The sequence below is a fragment of the Thunnus thynnus genome, chromosome 18 (genome assembly GCF_963924715.1).
Source record: "Thunnus thynnus chromosome 18, fThuThy2.1, whole genome shotgun sequence".
NCBI lineage: Eukaryota > Metazoa > Chordata > Actinopteri > Scombriformes > Scombridae > Thunnus > Thunnus thynnus.
The window spans coordinates 22,641,085-22,666,993 of NC_089534.1; the positions used below are offsets into that span (position 1 = coordinate 22,641,085).

A 25,909-nucleotide genomic window follows, 5' to 3' on the forward strand; every position below is an offset into this window, starting at 1 on the left:
CATAATTGATTAATTTTCAAGCAAAGAAAACAAATTCACTAGTTTGAGCACCTAAAACGTGAATATTTTGTGTGATGTTTTTGTTTGTTTGTTTGTTTGTTTGTTTCCATTTATGATGGTAAAGTTAACTATAGACTGTTGGTTGGACTAAACAAGCAATATAACGTCACTCTCAAGTCTGAGAGATTTTGATGGGCATTTTTTTTTGCTATTTTCTGATATTTCATGCACCAAACAACTGAATAATCAATTCAATCAAGATTAATCAATAATGAAAATAATTGTCAAAAACCTGACATATATCCATTATGATGGGGAACTCAGTCTCCACAACATATATTTAACTATTTTACATCCTGCTGGTGGGGAAAAACAGTGTTATGTACTGTGGGGGCTGGTCTCAGGACAAATTGCGAATAATCTGCTCTGGTCTTCCTTTTTCACAAAATAGTCCTGTAGATAAGGAGCTTACACTGTGGATTATTTTGCACTGCAACAGTGGATCAGTAAATGTGTAAAAAAAAAAAAAAAAAAAAAAAAAAAAAAACAAGCTGGGAGCAGCCTCATCCATTTCCCCTGGAGATCAAGAGGCCACACCAGCTGTGGGCGACACCCTGCCCTCCATCGCCCTCTCAGCAGACACAGAGCTTAGACCTGCACTGACCTTCATTCTGCCATCTCTTGCTCCACCTTCTAGCCCATCTGGATCATCCTGTCTCTGTTTCTAGTCCTCTCTGTCAATTTTACACCCTATCTACCATTTTATAGAATTATACTATATGTCCTGCAGCGGCAGAGGCTAACAGGGTCACCCAGAAATATGGCCTGTAACAATATAGCCTATATAAAGGATGACAACACAATAAGGATAGGCTTTAATAATGCATCTGCTGCAATGAAGCCTCTCTGTCTTCATGGATGACACCAGGAAAGCATCTAGCTATATGTGTGCACTACAATTGAATTTAAATACCACAAGGGATGGGTAATATTACAAAAAAGATATGGTAATGAGGCGGCGCTCACAGAAACCGAGACTTTCTCATCTGCCACACCCTTACTGCTATTCCCCCCCAGGCTTGAGTTGAGTTATGAAGTGTTTTAGCACCATTTCAGCCCATAATATTCAGGCTGCAGGGAGCTCATCGAGAGAGGACATTGATTAGCTGTGGCTGGGGCTGAAGGAGGAAAAAGTAGTAAAAAAAAAAAAAACAGGCATGTGAAGCACCAGACTGTAATTATAACTGGAGAGGCTGATCAGTCCAGGCAGAGTCTCTCCCCTCCCCCTATGTCCTTACTGGGCTAGCCTGGACTAACCATTAAAATGCCCTCCTTTTGTCCCCTTCCAGCATATTGCAGACTACACTAGAAGGGCCCCAGTATGCATTCACCATTATAGATTTTTTTTGTGTTCTTGCCATTGTTGTCAGTGCATGACTTATGAAAGGGAGGGAGGGGGGGTGCACCATCTGATATATACCATCAGATTTAGGGTAGAGTGGTTTCTCTCTCCACGTAAAGTGCCTTGGATGAGCGTAATGCACTTTCCAAGGCAGTTTATGCAATGTTGTCAATTTATGGTGCAGTGCCGTAACGCTTGAGAGCACATGTACTCTTCCATAAGCAGATAATGTAACTTACAAGTGATCAAATATGTAAAGTTTGCCGTCTTGAAGAGACACATGAAATGTGCGGAGTGATGAAGTGCAGTCACAGTCAATAATTGATGAATGAATGCAGGTAGCTGACATTTACAGTAATACAGTATAGAGCTGCAACAGTTAGTCAGTTAATTGATTAGTCTATCGACAGAAAATTAATCACCAGCCATTTTGATAATTAAACGATCAGTTAAGTAATTTTTCAAGTAAAAGTGGCAAACAATTGATGGTTCTGTGTTCTCAAATGTGAGAATTTGCTGCTTTTCTTGGTCTGACATGATAGTAAGTTGAATATCTTTGGGTTTTGGACTGTTGGTCGGACAAAACAATTTTGCAGAACTAAATGCTACTTGTGATGTTTTGATCAAATGGTGTTGGACTGGTATACTCCAACTCATCTTTGCAGTGTGATGTAACAACATTTGATTAGACAAACACATATAAGTAGACAAACAATGATGGAAGGAACAGATTGTGAAGACTCTCAAGACAAACCAGAATACAATAAGACAATACAAGGTGTTTACAGGCAGAAGAGGAAGGGAGAGGCTGCAGGTTTAATTAGGCAAAGTGCTCTCTGAATTGTGTGTGATGGTAATTATGTGTATGTCAGTATGTACAGTATGTGGTGTGTGTGAATGTGAGATTGAGGGTAAAGAGAGGAAGAAAAATAAGTACAATGGATTTTTTTTAAACAGGGAGCAGCAGATAATGACAAACAGGTTTTTTTTTGTCTCATTGGAGTAGAGACTTATTTGCATCCTCAACTTTCAAACAATCTCTATATGACTCATGATTATTCACCAATAAGTCAGACGGAGTGTAGTCAGTGCAGTATTTTCCACTAGATCTTGCTCAGAGATTTATTTGGTGGTGACTTTTTTTAGCAGAAGCCAACCACAAATCCACCTACATTACTCTCTCCAGCTTCCTACATCCTGTCAGTCTCATCGCAAAGAGGCACACACTTCACTTGGGACTGACAATATGCCTTTTCCAAACCCTGTAGCTATGAATATTAGGTCAATTCATATTATGCCTTTGGCAAGTAGAACCAACCTAAATAAATAATAAATAAAAAATAAATATGTCTCCTTAAAGGGCCAGTATGTAAGATGTAGGGGGTCAATCGGCAGAAATGGAATATAATATTTACAGGTATGTGTTAATTAGTATATAATCACCTGAAAATAAGAATCATTGTGTTTTTGTTTCCTTAGAATGAGTCCTTTATATCTACATAGGAAGTGGGTCCTCTTTCACCGAGCCCGCCATGTTGCACCGCCATGTTTCTACAGTAGGCCAGAGCGGACAAACCACTGGCTCTAGAGAGGGCCTTTCACATTTTTCGCAAGTTTCACGGCCAGCGTAAGTTCTCCTACATGCTTTGAAAGGGAGGGTTGGGGGTTGGGGGTTGGGGAGGGGTATTCACTTGGTTGCAATCTGCAACCTCACTGCTTGATGTTGCTAAATCATACACACTGGTCCTTTAAGGCATGGCCCTGGGGCAAAAATGAGATGCTGGACCCCCAATAAACCTCGTTCCTCCTACTGTAAAATGACCAATAATGCCTTGTCCCAGGTTTGCTCTGTGGTAATTTGATTAAACACAAATTAATTTAGGAATATGCAAAAAACTGCCATAATGAAAGTCTCAAAAACTAGATTTTGACATCTCAAAGACAGGGTTTAGGTCAAGATTAGGAAATAAAACAGGATCAACTTTAAGTCCCTTATCATACCAGTTGATATTGCTTTAGAGGTACATAATGTCAAACAAATTTTCAATTACATTAGCATGAGACAGTTGACACACAGTAAGACTGGAGCTTTCAGGTCTCTGGAGCTTCTGGACTCCAGGCAGTTGCCCCTGGTAATCATCCCTTCCCTATAAGCTCAAAGGACATGAGTAGGAGCTTCTCTGGGGCCGATACAGCGCAACATGCAGTAGGAATCTCCCACTTTCATTCATACTCCTCTGCAGAGGATTTTGCTGTCTATAGCCAGCAACAGCTGAATTTCATCAAACCATCAGGAACCTTGGCACAAGCTTTAGAGTAACAATCTGTGAACGGTACGTAATTTGTGATCATGTGCAGAGTTTGTTCCTGGCAAAAGCTAATCTGCTGCTAGCCAGAACACTGTTGCCAACATGGATGGTGATAACACTGAAACGTTCACTTAGCAGTAAAGCAAGACAGTAGATCTCTAATTACTAGATCATCATTTTGTGTTTAAAAGACTCCTGTTTTGACAAATTCTGGCTGAAACCATTTTGTAACTAAATGTGGTGGATCAGTAGATGAAGAAAAACAAGTATTTTTAGCCCCACATTTGATATGGCTCCAATAATGGTAACATTTTCTATATGTTTGTTCCATCTCCCAGTCTTATATTGTGAAGTGTAATGAAAATTGCAGCCTCTAGGTGCCACTAGCAGGGCATTCAGACTCAAGTCTGCATCTTGTTTGAACAAAAAAAGTTGCAGCTTTTGACCTTTGCCCTCCTTCTAACATCATCATTTAACAACATTTACTCAACATTTAAAACAGAAACTGTTGCAGTTCAAGTTGCAGCAGAATTGGAAAAATAACATGAATTATAGTCTCACAGGACGGAGACATGATTTAGATATCCTTCTCTTCATTTCATGACTCACTGTGGTTACTAGTAAACAAGTCCAACACAAAGCAGCAGCAAAAAAAAGCTTTGGGGATTTTTTGCAGGATCTTCTTCCTCAGAGATGTCCACACTCTGCAGACTCTTTTCACAGAAGCCAGTTCTCCCACAGTTGAAACGTACCTGAGAAATGATTATGATCACAGCTATAATTTTCTAGGCCTTGTGTCCTCATGTAAATCATGTTTTGGAAGATGTATTTAACCAAACTGAGTCAGCAATGACACACTAAAACACAAAGACACCTTTTCATCTCCAAAAAACAGAAGTATTTCTCCAGAAATATTGTTTTAATCTGCTTTTTTATTTTTTACTTTAGTCAGATCAGATATGAGGAGCTCCCCTGCTCTCCTTGCAAGCTGCAGAAGTCAGCTGTGCACTAGATGGCACTTCTGTACAACCAGTAGCCTTCACATGTCATCAATGACTGACAGAAAAGAGAGTGACAACATACAAAGACTAGATATTTGTTCAGAGAGCACAGAAGAGAGAAAAGAAGAGGAACCTCTGACCAAACAGGTAACACAATGTATGAAATATATCTGCAAACATATCTGTCAGCTTTAAACTACAAGCAGAGATAAATGTTTCTGGAGAATCCACATGGGATTTTCTTCTATTTCTTAGAAACTGACCTCCAAGAATAGGTGTGCAATTCTCACCTTCAGAACAGTCAAGATGTCAGTATGTAGTTGCACGACACATTTATGGAGCTTTGTGGTATTTTTTGTTTGTTTGTTTGTTTTGCTCTCATACAAGTGTTTCTTTTTATGAGTGCGAAATAGATATACAAAAATCCTGTGAAAGTAATCTTTCTGCACACAGCATGAAGCCTGTCAGTAGGGAGGATGTGGTTGTCAGCTATGGAGATGGAGGTTAACTTCGCATCAAAGCACAAAGGAGAGCAAGGTTTGAGAGAAGCAAAGCAGTCATGTACAGATTAACCAGATTGAAGTGACTTTCTGCAGAAATATGTATTTACACTGTCATTCAAAAGGTTTTCAACACCTTTATGTCTTTGCATTTTTAGTTAAATGTCAAGCAGTCGGCTTGTTGTTGTAAACACTATGAAATATAAGTAAGAAAACGTATGAGTGAACTGAGAAATCTTTGTGACTTTTAATTTAGTTGAAATGACTCATGGGAAGTTGATGTTAACATTGTGTAACTTTTATTTTAGAGCACTTTCAAGCAAAGTTCTTCCCAGATTTCTTGACACCTTTTGATATTGTCAGCCTAATTCTTTTATCTTTCATTCCTCTGGACAATAGCGGGTACACTGGAAAGAATCAAGCTGCATTCTATATCTGCTAAAGACATACAGACAGTGCAGGTATCAACTATAAAACAAAAACACTGAGTTTTCAGCTACAAGTACAATAGTAATAGAGCTGAAATTCATCTCTAATGCTACAAAAAGTCACAAATATTTATCAATTTTTATTTGTTTCCCACTTTAAGGGTATTTATTTTCTTGATATTTAACCAAAAATGCTACAATTGGAACTACAGGGTGTTTGAGAATGTCTTGACAGTGTAAAATGACATATGTCTAACTGTAAAGCTGCAGTGAATATTAGGTAAGATTCTCAGGACCATATAATGTGTACTATGAACTGGACAAGAGTGTACTCATTCTGATCTTGTCCGATGAGAAGTACCGCTTTATCAACACAAGAGCGACCTTTCTGCCAGTTTCAGAAACAACAAACCTCTCGTAGAAAAACACGTAGAAAGCATGAATTAAGAAAAGCTTTTTATGAAAACAGTTAGTGGCAATAAAAGTATTTGATTTACGGATCTCTCAGGAAGATTATGATGATGAACATCCACGTTATGGAAAGGTGCTCAACAGTTGCAGTCTGCAGTTGCAATGTGTACCAGCTATGTGGAAAAACTTTCACATATACAAAAAACTGTCAAGGAAAATACTTTTCACAAACATAACGCTGAGTTTATCTCTACATGTGTCCTCTGTTGCACCAGTATTACCACCCCATGCTGTCAAATTCCTGAGAGTTTTACTTTTTAAAAAAAAAAAAAAAGACTACTGCAAACCCTCCTCTGTCCATCAAGACTAGGATGAAACAGCATCTGCACTCAGCTTGTCATTAATAAAGATATAACTTGCAGCGCAGCAAGGAACAAGCAATGCCTTCTGAAGGATTTTGGATTTCCTTTCTGGCAGCTTAAGCCTCGTCATGCTCTGATTATTTGATTGTAGAATCAAAAAAGAGAAGCTGAAACGTTGTACATGACTGACAGATGAGGAAATAAGAAAGGCATGAAGCTTGATAATAAAGTCATTGCCAGCACACAATCTAATTTCTTACTTTTCTCCTTGTCCTCAAATGCTGCTCCTACAAGGAAGCCATCATGGACGACACAGCGGATCCGTTTTCTGATGTTGATTTGTGGCAAAACGACAGCTTCATGTTCAATATGACGGCTGCTAACACCAGCTCTGCTGCTTTCAAGCCTCTTTTGCCGCCTACAATGGACAAAATCATCAACATACTTTTAATAGTCCTCTTATTCATCACCATGGTCTCGCTGGGATGCACCATGGAGGTGTCCAAGATCAAGGTAACTTCAGCCTCATTCTGTCCGTACATATTTATCAGTTTAATATATGTGTTCATGAAGGATTTTTGGACTTTTTGTGATCATTTCTACACCGAAACATCTTTTCGTTTCTTTCCAGCGTCACATAGTGAAACCTAAGGGAGTGGTGATAGCAGTGTTGGCCCAGTATGGTATCATGCCTCTCACAGCGTTCTGCTTAGCTAAGGTTTGTATTGCTGCTATTACTACACAGGGAGCACATAATACCTGCTGCAGTCTAAAAATCCCATTACACTAAATATATTAATACAATCTATACATTTTCTCTCTGTTAAATGATAAATGGACTGCACTTTTTTACCTTAATAAAGAAAGCACTTCACCATTTGCCTCTCATTCACACACTCATACAACAAGCCCTTATTGTTAGACACAGCTGGAAACTGTTGTTTTTTAGCAGAACTTCTCTCGTTCCACTCAGTGATGATTAAAGAGCAGTAAAATAAGATGATAATAAAACAAGACAAAAACAGGAACCATTCAAGAAAAAAAAGTTATAATCAGCTAAGTGATTAATACAGAAAGAACATTCATGTATAAGATTGAAAGTTCATGTCTGCAGTCTCAGCATAAGGTAGATTGTGTGATGCGATTGAAAGCTATGGAAAAAACACGAGATGGATCTTGTGGTGAGACTGTTGTGTTCAAGATTCTCGCAGATTTCCAAAAGCCAAAGTCAAGAACATGACATGTAAATGATTATTTTAGTGTGATTTATTATTCATCTGTCGGGTTTTATGTCTTCACACGGTGTCCTCTACTTGACCTCAGCCCTTCTTGTGCATTGTGTGTTCTTTTATTTTCATTTATATTTTATAAACCGTAGCCTGCATCAGAGTGAGCACTGCTGTCATTTTTTTTTATCGGTATTAGTACTTTGGTTATAAAGCTATTACATTTGGTGCTGCAGGCGTTCCAGCTGGCTGAAATGACTGCTGTGACGGTGTTGATCTGTGGATGCTGTCCAGGAGGGACCCTCTCCAACCTCCTGGCCCTGGCTCTGCAGGGGGACATGAACCTCAGGTACACACACAAGTATAAGTTACATTAAGAAGAAAATGCTATACAAAAAAAAAAAAAGTGGTGATTGAGGTTCATATAAACACATGATTGATGGTTTAGTTTAAAGTATCTTCTTGTGGTGGCAAATAAATGAACTTTAGGAAAACAAAAATCGTTCAGAGGCAAAACTGTCAAAAAAAGTATAAGATCTTTATTGAACTGACAATTGGCAAAGAGTTATGAAATACATACATCGTCAGGAAATACAGTGTCATTTATACATTAGAATGATATGATATGAACACAACATCTCCTGATCCTTCCTACATCTCTCATTGGTCTTTCCTTGTTGTCACAGTTAACTCCCCATAACCACCACTATCACAGTAACATAATGAGTAGCTCACAGGTTTATTTACTTTGTCTGTTTATGCTTGACGGACTATTGATTTTGTCTAGCGGTTGTCTCCTACAAGGACTAATTCCACATCTGAGTCATGTTAGCTAAACAGTTTCAAAAACGAGAGAATATGAGCTTTAAAAGACATGTATAGAGTAATCAAATAAAGAACATATATCTAGTATATTAAGAATATGTGAGTATATATGTGCTTAAAGAATATATATATAGTCCATCAATAAACTACTTCTGTCCTTTTGAAATTTTCCCGCCACCATGCCAAAATCTCGCAGCCCGTGTTTGACAGCTGAATGTTTCACAACCTTCCCTCGGCAGACTGACCGCAGAGTTTACCCAGAGTCTCAGATTTGAGAATCTGATTCATCAGACTTTTGATCTTTGCTGTTTTCTTTGCAGACTGCAAAGAAACTGGATGACACATGACGATTAATGATTCTCTGAGCGATGATAGAAACGTATACCCTCTCACCCCCTAATCATATCCAGCTGTGGAGATAGTTTTAATTTATGTGTAGATGTTTTGAGATATCTACTTCTGACACTTCTGCTGCTGCGGCAAAACAAAAGAGGTGGATGAAGTTTAAATTTGTGCTGCTCAAAACATTGAAAAATGGCAGTCCTTCTTTCTCTGGATAATCCACAAATTTCACTATGAACTATTGTTAATAGAGCGACCTTCCACCAAAGAAATAGACCCAATAATAAACACAAAACAGTATGACTGAAAACTTTTAGTGGGAAAATATATTATTTTGGTGAACTGACCCTTTACGGCACGTTTCCTGTCAACATAAGAGTTGAATAACCTGCTGGACATTACTCACCTGATCATAACACTATAATATGTTCATAAACAGGCGACACCAGACAACAAACAACAAGTCCTTCCTTCATCAAGGACCAGGTGTGTACATTATGGTGGCGTGTTGTTCCAGACATTCCTGCTCTATCTGATGTCTGAAGATCTTATCTGTCCTACAGCTATAGAGCCAGCTCTGATAGGACGGCTGGAGGCATTAATGGAAGCGCCAATGACTAAAACAGCAATGACTACTAAGTTAATTAATTAGACAATAATAGATTTTTGCATAATTTTTTGTGTATGTTTTGACACTGAAAAATGATCAGTCACCTCATGTTCACAAACAAAGAAAAATATAAATATTGATATATTTCTCAGCAGATTTAAAAGCACAATCAAGATGACTTAACATTAAATCCGTTATTGGAGTGTAAGGGTCACTGTAGCACGTTGTTAAATAGCTCAGAGCAATAAACCATGTACCTGTAAGGGACTGTAAACCTTGAAACAACAGACTGACAGATAGTATAGTCTGAGAAAATACTCAACCTGTAATTAACAAGTCTGAAGCCTTTGCAGCCCCTGGAGGCGACAATGTTCATTACACCCACCGTTTCAAAGTGTTGCATGGAAATAACACAATAGCAATTTTGTGTGACCTCTGGATGATGGTGGGGAGTTCAATGAAGTGGATTCATTCTCTGAATACATTTCTGTGCGCAAATGGGAATTTTGGCCCAATGGTGGCATGAACAGTAAGGTCAAGTGAGTCGCCAAGAAAATTTAAATTAGGATTTCTGAACATCAACAGCAAATTTCATGAATATCTATCCAATGGCTGAGGTTCAAAGTTCAGCCTTAACTGTGAAAACAACAGCTGAGAAAACAATCTCACCACAAGCTCTGTTTAGTAGTTGTTCTGGAGCTTTTTTATCATATCGCATGATCTTCATCAGCAGACAGAGTTTGTCATGCAAATTGTAGATGTTTCAATTTCCATTAAGAACTTTTCACCCATGTTTGCTTGAATGTAGCTGAGTTTCAAAGTTCATTACTTTCAGTACTTTCCAATCTAATGTGTCTGTATCTGTTGATCTGGCTGGTGAGCTGCTGCATACAAACTGGGGATAAAGGGATAAATAAAGTTACTTGAAAGCTCCAAATCAGCAACTAAACTGACCTTGTGTTGAGGCTGTTCTCTCATCTATTCAGGAGTTTTTGAGATTCCTCATTTCTAACCAAAGTGTTGCTCAAGGGGACGTTTTGAACTGATTGATGAAAAGTCAGAGGTCAACAAAAGAATCAGGGAATATCCATATCACATTCCTTGATAAGCAGATATTGAGACGACTAGTGCTCGATCAGCCTGTTTGGTCCCATCCACTGGTAGATTGAAATGACATGAATTCTGAGCCAGTATCAGGTGTTTTCCCGCCATCCTTGCCACCTTGTCGTTCTATCCTTTGACTCAAATTCAAGCCAGAATGTTTTGTTCCACCTCTGTCATTCCCCCTCAGCATTGTGATGACTTCCTGCTCCACGTTGTTGGCTCTGGGCATGATGCCGCTGCTGCTCTACCTCTACTGTCAGAGCTTTGCCAATGTGCAGAACGCTGTGCCCTATGTTGACATCATTATAGCACTGTTCACGATCCTCATACCCTGTGGTATCGGCATCCTCATCAACTACTACAGGCCACAGTACTCTAAGACCATCACAAAGGTTTGTGCATTAACAGCAGGGACAGAGGGTCAGATGATCACTGCAATGCTGAAACAATTGGTTAATTGATTGGTTGAAAAATGAAAATTGATAGACAACATTTTTGACCACTTATTTTAATAATTTATAAAATGTATAAAGCTGGATGGCTCTCAAATATGAAGAGTTTCTCTGTATTATATCATTGTAAATTGAGTAATATTGGGTTTTGGACTATTGTTCAGACTTTGTGTACTTTTGATGGGCATTTTTCACTTTTTTTGTCATTTTTTTGATATTTTATGGGGTTAAAAAAAGCGTCAAATAATGAAAAACAGACAGAATGGTGAAAATCATTAAAGATGCAGCCCTACATCACTGAAATAACATCAAAGTGTGTGTGTGTGTGTGTGTGTGAGTGCAACGGCGTGGCTCAACTCAGCAGCTTTAGGAGGCTCCATCTTAATCACTTTAATCACTTTAAAAGGATAAGGCTAGAATTATTTTATATTTTTGTTATTGTCTCCAAAACCCATGAAAAGACAAAAAAACAAAAGTCCCAAGCCTATTGCTTCCTACTAAAGACATAAATCTAACAGATCACAAATATGTAGTTTCATTTTTTTTTTTTTAAAGGCATAATCATTTCCTTAAGAAGCTGGGCATTGTTGTTTTTAGGAAATGTTACTCAGACATGAGCAAATTGTGTTTTTGTTGGGAACTATTTTTAGCTGCGGATTAACATGCACTAGTGATTATTCACAGCAGGAGGACAGTGTAAGTGGAAATTACTCAAAATAAACTGTGGGAATGAAGGAACAAGTCACCCACCGCAACAATGTGGCGCATTGATGTTTTTTTTTTTTTATACATTTTTGGACAATAAAGCTCAGTAGCAGAGGAATAGGCTCTATCAGGTTTTTGCTACACAGGCGATACTTGTTAGTAGGATCAGTTCGTTGTCAGTTTTGGTCTTTTCATATAACAATCTATAGAATCAATACTCAATAGGCGGACTCTGGATCAAATAACAATTTAATCCAGAAAGGGAACAAATTTTCCCTGTAACCTGACTGGGTCTGTGTTTGCCCCAGTGAAGAGCAGTAGGCTAACATAAAAAAACACTCCAACACCAAACACATTTGAAAAATTCCAAAACGTGAAAAACAACCACAAAACTGAAACAGCTGGAGTCAGCACATCAAGCCTCGAGCAGAATAATAGTAAAAATCAAACATTTTCATTAATGAATACAGTGAAGAACTCACTAATGAACATTTACAAGTGGCAACAACAGAAGGAAGACACACCATGATAAAGAGATAACAAAAGATACATTTATTAAACAAATTAAGCCAAATTAAATAATGAACAAAATATGGAGAGTGGAAATCAATGGTATCAGTAGTGTATGTGATGCATGAGTGGCGAGTGAGTGTGTGTGTGTGTGTGTGTGTGTGTGTGTGTGTGTGTGTTGGAAGATGCATCAAAGCAAAGTAAATAACTAAGGCAGCATAACTAAATGAAACCAGAACGGGCGCCTGAAGGGAGAAACAGAAAACAGAAAGCAGCAAGCAGTCAGAGGAGGGAGAGAGAGAGAGAGAGAGATTGCTGCAGCTGCAGCTCGGACTTCAATAACCTGGCAACCCTGTAGGCCTTCAGGTGTCGCCAGTTGCCCAAACGAACACCTGCAGAGACGAAGCAGAGGGGTAAATCAGGGCCAAACACCAGGGGGTCATCACACCAGTGTTAGTGGCATCACGCCTTTTGTGTCCAAGTTTAAGGACGTGTCACCTCTGACATTAATAGAAATGCTGTTCATGCACAAAAGAGAGTTTTTGTATTGAAATATCATTATGTACTGGACATCTGATGTGGTGGAAACCTGTCAAGTGTATTGTATTGTATTGAATACCCCGTGATCTACAGTGTGATTTGTGTCCTGCCCTGCTGTTCTCAGGTCGGCCTCTCTATATCGATGATTTCTGCCACGGTGATCGGCATCTTTACCTGCACTGAAATCGGAGGCGCCATATTCACCGTGCTGAATCCTCCCGTCATCGCCATCGGTGCTCTCATGCCCTTCATAGGCTACACTTTCGGCTACATCATCTCCTCGCTCTTCAAACTCAACCAGTCGTAAGTCAGGAGGAGAGGTATTTGTGTGAAATTCAAGCCCTGATGGATATTATGGCAGGTAGCGTTAGTCATGTCTAACCATAAAGAATCATGAGCTTTTCTTTTATGTATCCATGACTTATGAATACGTGCCTCGCTCTCCCTCAGGGAACGGAGAACCGTTGCTATGGAAACAGGCTGTCAGAACACCCAGCTGTGCGCCACCATTCTGAAGATGGCCTTTACTCCAGCGACAATAGGCCCTCTGTTTCTTTTCCCCATCTTCTACCTGTCCTTCCAGCTGACGGAGGGGGTGCTGCTCGTCGTGCTGTTCAGATGTCACCAAAGGTTCACACGGAAAGAGAAAAGTAAGACTGACACCAGCTTTATAAAGAGTTCGTGGAATAAAGGAAAACAGATGACAGAAAATACAGGCCTTTTTAAAAAATATTCTTATTTGAGTTTTAGATTTTTTTAAAGGTTTTTAAATAAGTCAGATGCAGATTCTCAAATGTGGGAATTTGCTGGTTTTGTTGTTTTATATCACTGTGAACCGGATATCTTTGAATTCTGTACTACTGGCCAAACAAAACAAGCAAATTTGAGATATTGTGATAGACATTGTTCACTGACATTTTATAAAATAAAAAAATGAGTGTCAACAGATTAACTGATACTGAAAATAGTCATTAGTTATTAATTAGCCATTAGCAGCCTTACTTGTGAGAAGAGGTCACGAGACTGAAGCTAATAACTGATAAGAGACACTGGATATACATCACTGTGTGGAGGGTTGTCGACAAAATACCATTAACCAACTGTTGGTTTCCATAGCAACATGGGGGAAAGACCACTAGTGTTTGTTTTCTTTCTCTCTGTTGTAATCAAGATCTTGACCTCAATAAACTTAGTAACCCATAATGGCAAAGTGAAAAGATGTTTCTAGACATCCAAATTGTGATCAGATGTATCATGTTTGTTTTAATTATCCCTGAGGCGTGTCTAGGATTTGATTGGACAAATTGGATTCACACAATTCACACTGCAAGTCAGGATAAAAAAAACAAGTTATGAAGTCCAAGGAACTGTCTGTGATAAAATTGTGAAAGTTGGAACAAACTGCTCAAATCCAGATGTCCAAAGCTTGCAGAGACTTTACCCAACAAGACTCAAAGCTGTAATTGCTGCCACAGCAGCTTCTACAAAGTACAGAATTAAGGATCTGAATACTTATTTTCACATGTTTTCACTTTGACATTATGATTTGACACTTGATTATTGAGTGTAGATTGATGAGCAATAATTTTATCCATTTAAAATTTAATCTTCAACACAATAAAGTGCAAAAAGTCCTCTATATGTAGTGGTTAAAATGTCAACTGGATAACATCCCTGGTTCATTTGTTAAAGCAAATTCTGTGACCCATCAGATTGTGGTTGGTAATTTGTGCAATATTACCACTGCAAATGTTTATCATACTTTTCCACATATAACTAGTGTTTTGATGCTATTATGACAGTTTGATAGCTGAAATCCACATATTGACAGTCAAAACTACCATATAGAAATTTATAGAATGACCTTTACAATTGTTTGTGACCCAATCTAAATAGTGTGGAGACACCAGTTTTGTTAACAGCCATCACAAGAGAGTATGCAGGCTTTCCCCACAACACACTTAATAACTTTCACATTTGATATTGCACTTTTAGATTTTTAAAATGTGGCATTAACAAGCCTCTAATGTGAACTAAGACACTTCATAACTCTGCTTTCTCTGTCTGTCTGACCTACAGACACGTACCAGCCAACAACTACTGAAGAGGAGTTGAAATCACCTACAGAGGCGTCTGTATGATAGACAGACCTCAAAACGCCAAAATTCCGTCTACAGACGTGAACGCTTACTGAGTAAGAAAAGACTTGTGGGTCACTGAAAGGACTCCTGCTCTACTTGAAGCATATGAAGGATGTATAACTGCAGGGAAACCGTTTTGTGCTGTACATGTCATTTTGAAATTGTTAGTATCGCAACTTATCAAAGCACTAATAAACACAAAGTGCGTGATTTTGTTAAAATGATTTTATTGTTAAGTCACTTGTCTTCCTACACCATACAAACATCCATATTTTTCACTGAAAATAAAACCCTTATGTACAAAATGTTTTTGTGTTTGTTTTTTTTCCCCCAAACTTGTCTATTTGTCCATTTGAACCACATTAACAGTCACAGTACCAACAAGTATTCTTGGAATTACATTTAAACACTTAAAACAAAAGTCTGCAATGCTGTACACAAACCCCGAATCCAAAACCAAAAAAAAAATATATTTATATATATACGCTTTCATAACAGTAAAATAAACCATATTATGTAAGCAACACTGTTTAAGTGTTGAAATTAGAGTTGATCATAACCTGAACAGTTATGCATCTCACAACAAAAATGTCACTCAAACTAAATTTTTAAGATCCATGAAAATAACAGTTTCTTTTTTTTATCTGGTAGAACAATGTGCATTATTGTACACAGCTGCCAATGCCAGTCATAATGCTGCTTGTGTATGAACTTTAAACAAAAATTTAAATATTTTAAATAACAGGATTTGAAATAGTGATCGAACAACTATATAGTCATAAAGATCACATGCCATCTGTGGTGGGTACAGTAGGTCGAAAAATAGGGGAGAAGAGGTGAGAACATGAGCGATAAGGACATAATTGAAAAATTCTTCCACTGACAAGCAAAAACAAGCAAAAGTATCACAAAAAAAAGTAAATAAAGTGGTCACACTACATATCAAAAGCATCCAGGTACTGTTGAAAAATACAGATTCCCTCTTCAAAGTCTGTCAAAGTGTAGAGCTTCATAACTTTACAAGCCCAAAAAAGTGAAACCCGACACTGGTTCACTTGTGCATTTTTATTTATTTTTTTGACAGACAGTGGTGTGTGTCTCGTTGTAAAAACAGGGATGGATAAATTCGGAGGTGAGGGGTAACTGGGTGTAAACATAACAAGCCTTATTATTTACAAATCGTTTCCATGGGCCCAGGAAGGATTCATACTCGATGGGTAATGACGGAAAATGCAAACAGCTTCACTGTCTAACGAGTGTCTCCTGTTAAGCTGGTTTAATTTAAATGCCCTACGATGAAAATGGACCATCTGACTTAATATGTATCAGTCATTCCTGTCTGATGTGTCTTGTGGATAGTTGTTGTGATAAAAAAAATACAGACAGGAAAAGAAACAAACAAACTCTGTCTCAGCTTTCAGAGGGTTTCATAGGAGCTCCCGTGTGCCAACTCCTCCGAGCTGATTCTACTGATGAAACAAGTTGTTTCTACTGTTGGTTCCCCATTATTAAAAACGGAAGCGCAGCTTTTTAGCGCTGGCTGTCGGTAGAGGGAGAACGAGAGCGGGAGCGTGAACGAGAGCGGGAACGGGACATGGAGGCTCTTTGGGGAGGCGGAGGGGAGGGCGGGGTGGCGGACTTGCTGGTCTTGGAGGAGCGTTTGGCCGGCTCCTTTGATTTGTTGCTTGGGGATGAGGCGCCGCCGGCGGGGGAACCGCTGCGAGAGCGGGAGCGGTTGTGAGCCTTTACCGGGCTGCGGGAGCGTCTCGGGGAGCGTGAGGGAGAGCGACCGCGAGAACGAGAGCGGGAGCGAGAAGAGCTTTCAGACCGGGAACGACTTCTTGACCTGGAAAAGCAAAAACAGTAGAAAAATAACATTAGGCTACAGTTTTTTATATTTATAGTATGTATAGTTATATATTCTTTTGCCTTGAGCTCTCTGAACATTCTTCATACATCTAACTCTTCTCTAACAAGATCCTTGTCAGCTAAAATGCTAACTCCAGCTAACTCAGCTCCTCAAAAGTAGGAGGGGCAATGATTTGTTGCTCTGATTATGAATAAAAGGGCAACATGAGTGTAAAGTGGAAGCTATGAGCAGCACTAAGCCAATGATGAGTGAAAAAGGCTTGCATCAGCCAGCGTCAGCTGACTTCTCTAACATGTATTGATGTATTCAGTCGATGGAGGTTCCAGCAGACAACTCACCTCTTCTTGGCTGCCTCAATGAGCTTGATTTTCCTGCCATTGATTTCCTTTCCAGACAATTTCTCAAGGGCGTTTTTCAGATCGCTGTAAGAGGCAAACTCAACCACCCTGGAAAAACAACATAAGACGTTATTATTATTTGTATTCTCGGTAATGCTTTTTGACATGAATTGGGTGGTGATTTTCCTCAAAATTGCAAAAATGAGCTCACATACACACACACACACACAACTCTGCTTTCATACATAATGGCTTTACCCTTCATTGAGCTTGGGTCGATGTGCGTCTGCGAATGTCACCTCTCCAGCTTGTCTCATGAAATCTTTCAGGTCCTACACACGTAAACATCAGTTAACTTGCGGAGAGGCTCGGGACACAAGCACAGCTGAGACATAAAACAGGACTGATTTACCCAAAAGGAGAGATGGTTAGATTCTCTGAGAGGACTACACAGGCTACTGCAGGGATGAGTCCAAGGACATCAAAGAATGATCAACCAGTCAGTTATTCAAATAAACATTTTTTACAACAAATGATAAAACCTTAAAAAAAAAAAAAAAAGGCAAAGTGCAATTTAGTATCAACCAATTTAGACGAGTACATCTAGCGGACAGGTTGAGTATCTGCAAAAGCTTTGAGATTCTTGGACCCACCCATAACTACTACAGAGAGATGAACACCATCTGCATGAAGTGAACTGCAGTGGCGCCGCTTGGGCAGCGTTTGGCACTCAGAGCCCCATTTTCCCTGGCAAGGAGGGCACAGGGCTCCGCGCCGGGACCGCCCCTGTCTCGGCACCCCGCCTCAGTAAAGAGAGTGAACAGGGTGGAAGAGAGGAAACTACTACCTGAGAGCGAAACCCTTTGGGATAACAGCAGATTATATCCATGGGCACCTGGGAGGAATTCACACTCTCTCTCGCTCGCGATGTGCGGGAACACCAGAGGGGGGAAGGGAGGGGGGGATATCGATCGATCGAAGCCCCTCAAATTAACGAACCATCGATCAATACGCCACCACCATCACCATCGACTCTCGCTCTTTCCTCTCCTTTCTCTCTGCCAACTCTCTGTTTCCTCTCTCTCGCTCTCAGCCACACACCTGGCGCCCCCCTGCCTTCGACAGGGGGCGTTGCGAGCGAGCGTAGGGGCCGCCAGCGCCTCTAGTGTGGAGCGAGCGCTCACATGACCAGCAGGCATCAACTAGGAGTAGGACAGACTGGCTCAACACCACAGGCTCAACCCAGACAGAAGGACCCAGAAGGGGTTAACTCCACCATAAGCGAGCTCTTCCATATGACACAACAGTCAGGCTGGCAAATAAAGGGGTGAAGAATTGGTTAAAATTTGAAAAACAGGAACAAATTACGTCTTTTGTTGTTGTTATTGCTCTTTGACTTATTACGTAACTGCATACAATGCAGATTCATTAGAGTGATGATTTTGTACAATTTGGGCCTAATCACAGTAAAATAGTTTGATTATTTACACATATTTGCTGGTTTAAGTCTTATTAATGTCCAGAAACAGAGTTTCTATGTTGATTTTTTAAGCAGCAATTCTACAATTTTATATGTATATTGTTGGAGGCAGACTGTTGGTGGTGATAACAGGTGTTGCAGCTTTTAGAGGCTTGCTGTGTATTATAAAAACATGTGTAAATACTAACCTGCCAACTGACACGAGAGGACAAGTTCTCCACGATCAGGCGGTTCTCAGTGCGCATCGGAGGAGGGTTTCGACTGAAAGAGAGGGAAAGACGACTTAATCAACTGAACACTAACATTGTGGAGCTGAGATACAGACTTTAGCAAAGAGCCTGAGAGCTCTCATTAGCTACTCATCAATAACAAGGCTAATTCATGTCAAGGATCTTTAAAATGGAGAGTGTAGGACTTGTGTGTTCACTTTTACATGTGGTACTTGATAGATTCAATTCAAATTAAGCTTGTCTGCCATCATAAAGCAGATTAAATTCAAATTAAGCTTGTCTATCATAAAGCAGGTGGACCGAGGTGTGAAGACTGTTACCTCCGACTGTTCTGAGAGCCTCTGCCATAGCGATCGGAGAAACGTCCTCCTCCACCGCCGCCACCTCCTCTGCCACGTCCGCCTCGCAGACGAACACGAGCGTGCTCAATGGTCACCCTGAAATCACAAAAGTTTAAAAACAGTTACCATGGAAACAGCCGGGAAGCAAGTGTGGAAGGTAATGCAAACACCCTACCCTACCTTTCGTTGCACAGCTCTTTGCCATCAAGCTCATACACGGCATCTTCAGCATCTCTGGGGTCGTCAAATTCCTACAACAAACAGAAAACAGACGACATTAATAACTGCAATTCTTTACATTTATGCTTTTTCAAAACCCTGCTGAGTGTCACTCTCAGATGTGTTGGGAAAACGGTACCAAACCATTTTAAAAATTCCAGTTTTCCTTAGCTTCAAGGTGTACATCCTAGGAAGAGTACTGCTGTGTTTCATTCCCATAATACATACTAATTGTGTGCAGTATAAGCTGGGTACTACTATTTGCAGTACACTGGTTTGTACAATTAACATACAATAAATCAACATACTCTGCTGACTGAATATGTCAGTATAAATCAAACTTTACAATGCTGCTCCCAATTAAACTTCACAAAGCAATGTGGCTTTCTAAGTATTTTTTTTTTTTTTGTTTTCTTCTGAAGCTCAATCATCCATAATTTATTTAAATTTAAGCAACTGTAAGACCCACCATGAGAACTGCAGAGTGGGACAATGATATGCATCAACAGCACACAAAATCAACCATATTTTAGTATGCATAATGACTCTTTAAAAGTATACATGTCACTTCAACTGTGTAAAGATGCAGAGAATGTAGTATTTAAGTGGGGCACAATTTATGTTTCAAGGCGTTTTGCAAATATTAAATATTTCTATTGATGCATTTGACAAGTACAGGGAAACAGAATAGGCAATAGTGACAAGCTGTAAATCATTTTTTGAAAAAATGTTTTATGATGAAGGGTGGTGAAACATGCCAACGGTATCAATACTGGCAACCATTTTTATTACCATCATTACCGAGTGTATCCTCATTTCAGAGGACACTGTGAACGGGGCTGGGCAATATGACCAAAATCTCATATCCTGTTATAGATCATTTCATATTCCATATCGATATTTATCCTGATACAACACATTTTAATTGCATGAATAAATAGTTGGTCCATGCACTGCCCCCCCAACCTTCCCACACACAAGAGTTTAAACTGTTTTTGATATGATTTCTTATGCAGAGTCCAACAATCCTGCAACACACTCTGTTGGTGATCATAGATTAAAGTCATTTAATTATATTTTAGCACTAACAGCAGGAATTCAGGAAATGTTATTGATTATCGTGATTATACCATTCAGCTGTAATAATCGTAGCATGAAAATGTGATACTGGTGTTATATCCCAACTGATTTTCAAGCTAACTGGTTCCCATTTGCGTGCACGTACAGTGTTCACCTAACAGCAGGAGTTGTGGTCTGACTATCACCGGATTCACCACACATTCACAAACATATTACTGGTGATTTTCAAGTCGCGTAGTCTCATATCTACCTTGGCCAACATGACGGAGGCAGACCACAACTGCTGCTGATTGGTGTACACACTGCATGCACACGTATAGGGAACAGTTAGCTTGAAAACCAATTGGGACATGACAGCGGCGTCGTGTCAAAGTCCGTTCCCCTGTCAGATAATATTCCCCTCCAGTTAAAATTGTGTTTCCTGTAACACCCACTCCACGGTAGGGGTTAGCTTATAGTTAGTCAAGTCGACTCTATTTGTATAGCCCAATAGCCCAATTAACAAATTAGCATCAGGGGGCTTTACAGTCTGTACAGAAATACAACATCCTCAGTCCTTAAATCCTCAATTTGAATATGGAATCCTCCCTTAATAGGGGAAAAAAATGGAAGAAAGAGAGCCTGCTATACATGCTATAGATGTTGTATAACTAACAGAATCGTACAAGAAAGACAAATTACATAAATACTGCATGGAACAGGATAACAAAATTATAATGGTTAGGTGTTGCAGAGATAACTGTTTGGGGTTATGGTAAGCTCGGATTCAGGTTAAGCACCTCAGAAGATGACTGGTTGAGATTATGGATGAGGCTGGATGTAGGTTTAGGTTAGGGGAAACACATATAGATGGAGAAACAGACTTCGACACAACACCGGCACATCCCTGCAGTATATACGTCAGAAGGTATGCAGAAAAATAAAATGTTTAAAAAAGTTTCTATTGCCGTTTTTTGAATGTAGAGTTATGGGACATATTTAACATGTCTCCATTGACTAACTTACCACAAACCCAAAGCCTCTCTTGAGATCGATGTCTCGGATGCGGCCGTATCCTTTGAAGAACCTCTCCACGTCCTTCTCCCGGGCCGAGGGGCTCAGCCGGCCGATGAAGATACGACAACCGCTCATGCTGCTCTTGTTGGTAGTTATCTATAAACGAGCGTACAGACATTAACTAAGCTAACATGATCAATCTAGACACAAAAACCTTATTTTAGCCGTTTTTATCTGACCTGAGTCGTTTCGGAAACAAGCTAACGTTAGCCAGCCTGAGGGGCCTAGCTATAACATTCAACCAAACCGTTGTTACCGGGTAATTTAAGCTCACGATACTAATAAACGACACAGTATGTAAGTTTATAACAAAACAACAATTGCAGGATATTATAAAACACTTTAAACCACCGTGCAAATACCTTTTCAGTGGCTGTTGCGATGTTATGGGGCTGGCTGTCGACAGTGACCGTAAACTAAGGAATTTAACAAAATGGAGCCTCTGCTTTTCTGGGAGGGGACGGATGCAAAAAAAAAAAAAACAAAAAGAAAAAACACAACCCACGTGACGTATGACGGAGCGTGACGCTGCAGAACACGAAGAGAGGCGCAGAGCAGGGGTCGGGTTTCCGAACGTGACGTCACTTACCGCTTATATTAGTGCCGTTTCTTATAAACATTATGAATATGATCAGAATCATATAAATGGCCAAGTAGGCCTATGTTTATACATACAAGGGATTTGACTCCGATTTAGTGGCTGTGAATGCACTCACACAACAATAACAACGCAACAATCTGCAGAAATATATACAAGGGATGTCTATATACTTCTACTGCTAGCCTACTACTACTACTTAATAATAATAATAATAATAATAATAATAATAATAATAATAATAATAATATATTTAATTTGTACCGCACTTTTCATGCATGGTGAAACCCAAAGTGCTACAGTATTAATGATGTAGAACACACAACATAAAGAAAATAATTAAAGTTTAAACATTCATTTATTATCATTTTACAAAACAAAATTGGATAACAAAATGTAGTTTGTAGTCCCTTAATGCTACTAACAAAAACAGAAATGATATAAGTAGATTAGTATATAATATGATACTGTAGTGCAGAGGATAAATTGAGGAGTCTAAGGAGAGAAGCTGCTCTGTAGTCTGGTAGTATGACAATGGATACTTCTGTATCTCTTGCCAGACAGCAGCAGGGTGAATAGGCTGTGGTTGGGGTGAGTATTGTCTTTTAGTATCCTTTGGGCTTTGTGCAGGCTCCTCACCTCACCGATATCACTGATGCTCGGTAGATGGATACCCATGATGTTCTGGGCGGTTTAATCACCCACAGCAGAGCCTTCCTGTCTTGGGCCGTGCACATCCCATACCAATTTGTGATGTTTCCAGTCAGGATGCTTTCTATTGCTCCTCTGTAAAAGTTAACAACTTAAGATGGGAATTTTTTTCCCTCTTAAGTTTCAGTGCAGTTGTTTCTGAGCTTTTTTTTTTTTTTTACTAGGTTGGAGATGTGTGATGTCCATGACAGGTTCTCTGTGATGCTGATACCCAGGAACTTAAAACTATTCACCTGCTCCACCACAGCTCTATTGATGTAGACATGGGTGTGTATTTGTCTCCTATTTCCAAAGCAACAATCAGCTCTTTAGTTTTGTTGACATTGATCAGTAGATTGTTCTCTGTTTACCATTCTGCAAGACTGTTGATTTCCTCTTGATATGAACTCTCATTGTTGTTTGAAATCCGGCCGATGATGGTGGTGTCGTCTGCAAACTTCACAACAGAGTTCTCTCCATGTCAGGGGTTGCAGTCATGGGTGTAACCGTTTCAGTGAACTGTAAACAGGATGCAAAAAGTGCAAAGAAGTGAAGGGTGCTGAGATGACTACTAAATGTAAAAAACTGGTAAATGAAAAAAAAATGACATGTTACTTTATGGGTACATTATAAATATTTAACTTATGAATACTCTTTTTCTAATAAGGTCATGGAAATACATTTTAAAATTCTACATTATATGTATCCTGTTAATTCCTTTATTGCAAAATATGTGGACACTGCAGATCTTTGTACTTTTTTAATCACCAGAAAGAATGTATTCCTCATCTTTTCTTTCACTGTGATGTGGTTCAGACCTTTCAGCAAGAACTTGCTACCCATATTTTTAGCTTCATTGATGGGCCTTATACTTTTACTTTATATGATATTAGATATATGATGTATTTTTCAGTCACAAGAACAGTTCCTCTCAGTACATTGTCAATTTTTACATTTGATGGCTAACTTTTATATCCACAAATGCATTTTTTTATAAATCCCCACCTAGTTTGCTGCCTTACCTTGCAGAACTTCAAAGTCTCCTGTATTCTTTAAGCCATAAGAAGAACCACAAAAGTGCCTTACTACCATCTCAACACTCAGGACTCACTTAGGTAAACATGTAATCTTTATTTTTACTTTTTAAAATTTATTTACTTATTTATTGTCTTCAGTTCTCTTATTTCTTTTGGGATCTTTTGTTTTGTTTTGTTTAGGTTTTTGTGCTATTCCTGAGCCTTTTATGTTGTTCTGTGTTCCTCATGGCTTTGTTCAACTGTTTATTTTGTGTGATGGTTTTCCTGTATTTGTGTGTTATTTGTGTGTGTTATGTTTTTCAATATCTGTTCAATAAAGTTGGAGAAAAAGTTGTCCTTCATTATTATTTTTGAGATATTATTTGATTATGTTGTAAGGATCTTATAAGTGTTAAATATTTATTTATTTTACATTGAATTGCATATTTCGACTTAAATGCTGAATGTTTCTATGTTCATGATGTTAAAGGCATACTATGCAGGATTTGTCGGTTGGTGTTTGTAAACACAGCATTCAAAGTTGGCCTCTCCTCACTGTATAAAAAGGTATACCTTTAAAGGTACACTATGCAGGATTTTCTTAAAAACCAATGTATAGACTCATAGAAAAGTAATCCCTCTCAATCATCACTTATGACCCACTAGAAGCGTGTGCTGGTGTGTTTATCTGCAGAGACTCTGCCCTCTGCCTGTATTTTCTTATTATTTTTTTGCGTTCGGGATGCTTCTGGGCATCAACCCTTGGAAGGTAGCCCCCAGCCAATGACAGCTTGCAGGGTGTGAGGCCAGGACTCATAGCGTAGTGACCAGGTTACATCGCTGTCTCTCCCCTCTGCTCCGCTCTACTCTCTGCTGCAGGTCTGTGTGTCCGCTTAACTGAGGGTGGGGCTGAACTACACACACGCAGAGCAGTGAGGCCACAGCGGATAGGATGAGGCTGCATTCACACAAAATCCGGCAATGAGGCATCTTCCAACAAGGTTGCGTGGAGGTATGGGCGTGTTTATTTGTTCAGAAAATGTTTTATCTATCTGATAAACAGCTTTGTTTCACCAATACTGCTCCCTCTCTTCGTTCAATCTCTAGATCGCTTGACCACTGCTCTTTCTCTCTCAGCTCGAGCCAGGGAGGAGGGGCAAACTTTGAATGCTGTATTTACAAACACCAACAACAAATTCTGCATAGTATACCTTTAAATATAATAAAATAATAATAAATAAATGATAATAATGATAATAATGATTATGATAATAAAGTTTCTATTTCTGACCACTAGGTGTCACCCAAGCACAATAATGTTATACAAAGAGCAGGAAGAGATCACACATAACACAGTAGCTGTCACTTTCTAGGATACAGCAGCAAAACCAGTTTAACAGCAGGACAAATAAGATAAAAAACCCCAATGTGATAAGAATATTTTTTAACATAATTGCTAGCATACAAAAAGAGTTTTAAAGAGGCTTTTTAAAGGGATCTACCGGTGTGCTCCTGATGCGGGTCACTCTGGATCTAATCAAACACAGCAGCATCATTCATGAGTCCATCCTCCAACAGTTGAAAATTATGATCCATCTAGATGAACTCTGACAAAGAATAAGAGTTCTTCCAGCTAGCATTGGTAAATGTTTGACTTGATGGAACAGATGGAGTACTCAATGAAAAATATTGTATGATACTAAACATGTCACAGCATCAATATTATAAATTATACAACAACAGGGTATTATACTCACCTCATAACTGGTAAGAATATCACAAGGTACTAAAATGTTGTGACATATGTACTGGTATATATTTTAGGAAAACTGGAAGTAGCTTAGGCAATTGTCAGTGATCAAAAGAGAAAAAGGAAGTCCAAATGTCATCTGTTGTAGATGTTATAAGGGCGCCCTAAAAATAGGAAAAAATTACATTCTTTGAGTAGTTGAAGCAGACACACTTTGCCAAAGTTGAGGTTCTAGAAATGTTTTCTTATTTCTGAAATGGACCCAGGTTTCAGTCTAAAAATCACTACCATATGTCAGTAAGATCAATATTTTCCTAGAATTACGCAGTAAAACAAAAAGTCCAACGCAAGCCTGAATAAATGACACATCATC

General features: G+C 39.1%; 2 protein-coding genes and 1 long non-coding RNA gene across 3 annotated transcripts; 1 reads left to right on the forward strand and 2 right to left on the reverse strand.

The window, feature by feature from the left end:
• The first annotated feature begins 4,748 nt into the window (after positions 1–4,748).
• Positions 4,749–15,384, forward strand: slc10a1 (solute carrier family 10 member 1). The gene is made up of 8 exons (XM_067573422.1): positions 4,749–4,859; positions 6,708–6,926; positions 7,045–7,131; positions 7,876–7,988; positions 10,708–10,912; positions 12,852–13,030; positions 13,178–13,377; positions 14,807–15,384. The coding sequence occupies exons 1-8, from the start codon at positions 4,755–4,757 to the stop codon at positions 14,866–14,868; spliced, it is 1,170 nt and encodes a 389-aa protein (XP_067429523.1). The 5' UTR covers positions 4,749–4,754; the 3' UTR covers positions 14,869–15,384.
• Positions 12,207–13,251, reverse strand: LOC137169960 (uncharacterized). Its single transcript, XR_010924566.1, has 3 exons — positions 13,163–13,251; positions 12,902–13,069; positions 12,207–12,579 (listed from the first exon to the last, which is right to left on the reverse strand). It is a non-coding gene; the product is annotated as an uncharacterized lncRNA (long non-coding RNA).
• Positions 15,385–15,930: 546 nt separating the features above from the next.
• On the reverse strand, positions 15,931–21,968 carry srsf5b (serine and arginine rich splicing factor 5b). Its single transcript, XM_067573423.1, has 8 exons — positions 21,845–21,968; positions 21,432–21,578; positions 19,308–19,378; positions 19,107–19,223; positions 18,745–18,817; positions 17,335–17,408; positions 17,077–17,184; positions 15,931–16,714 (listed from the first exon to the last, which is right to left on the reverse strand). The coding sequence occupies exons 2-8, from the start codon at positions 21,555–21,557 to the stop codon at positions 16,399–16,401; spliced, it is 885 nt and encodes a 294-aa protein (XP_067429524.1). The 5' UTR covers positions 21,558–21,578; positions 21,845–21,968; the 3' UTR covers positions 15,931–16,398.
• Positions 21,969–25,909: the final 3,941 nt, after the last annotated feature.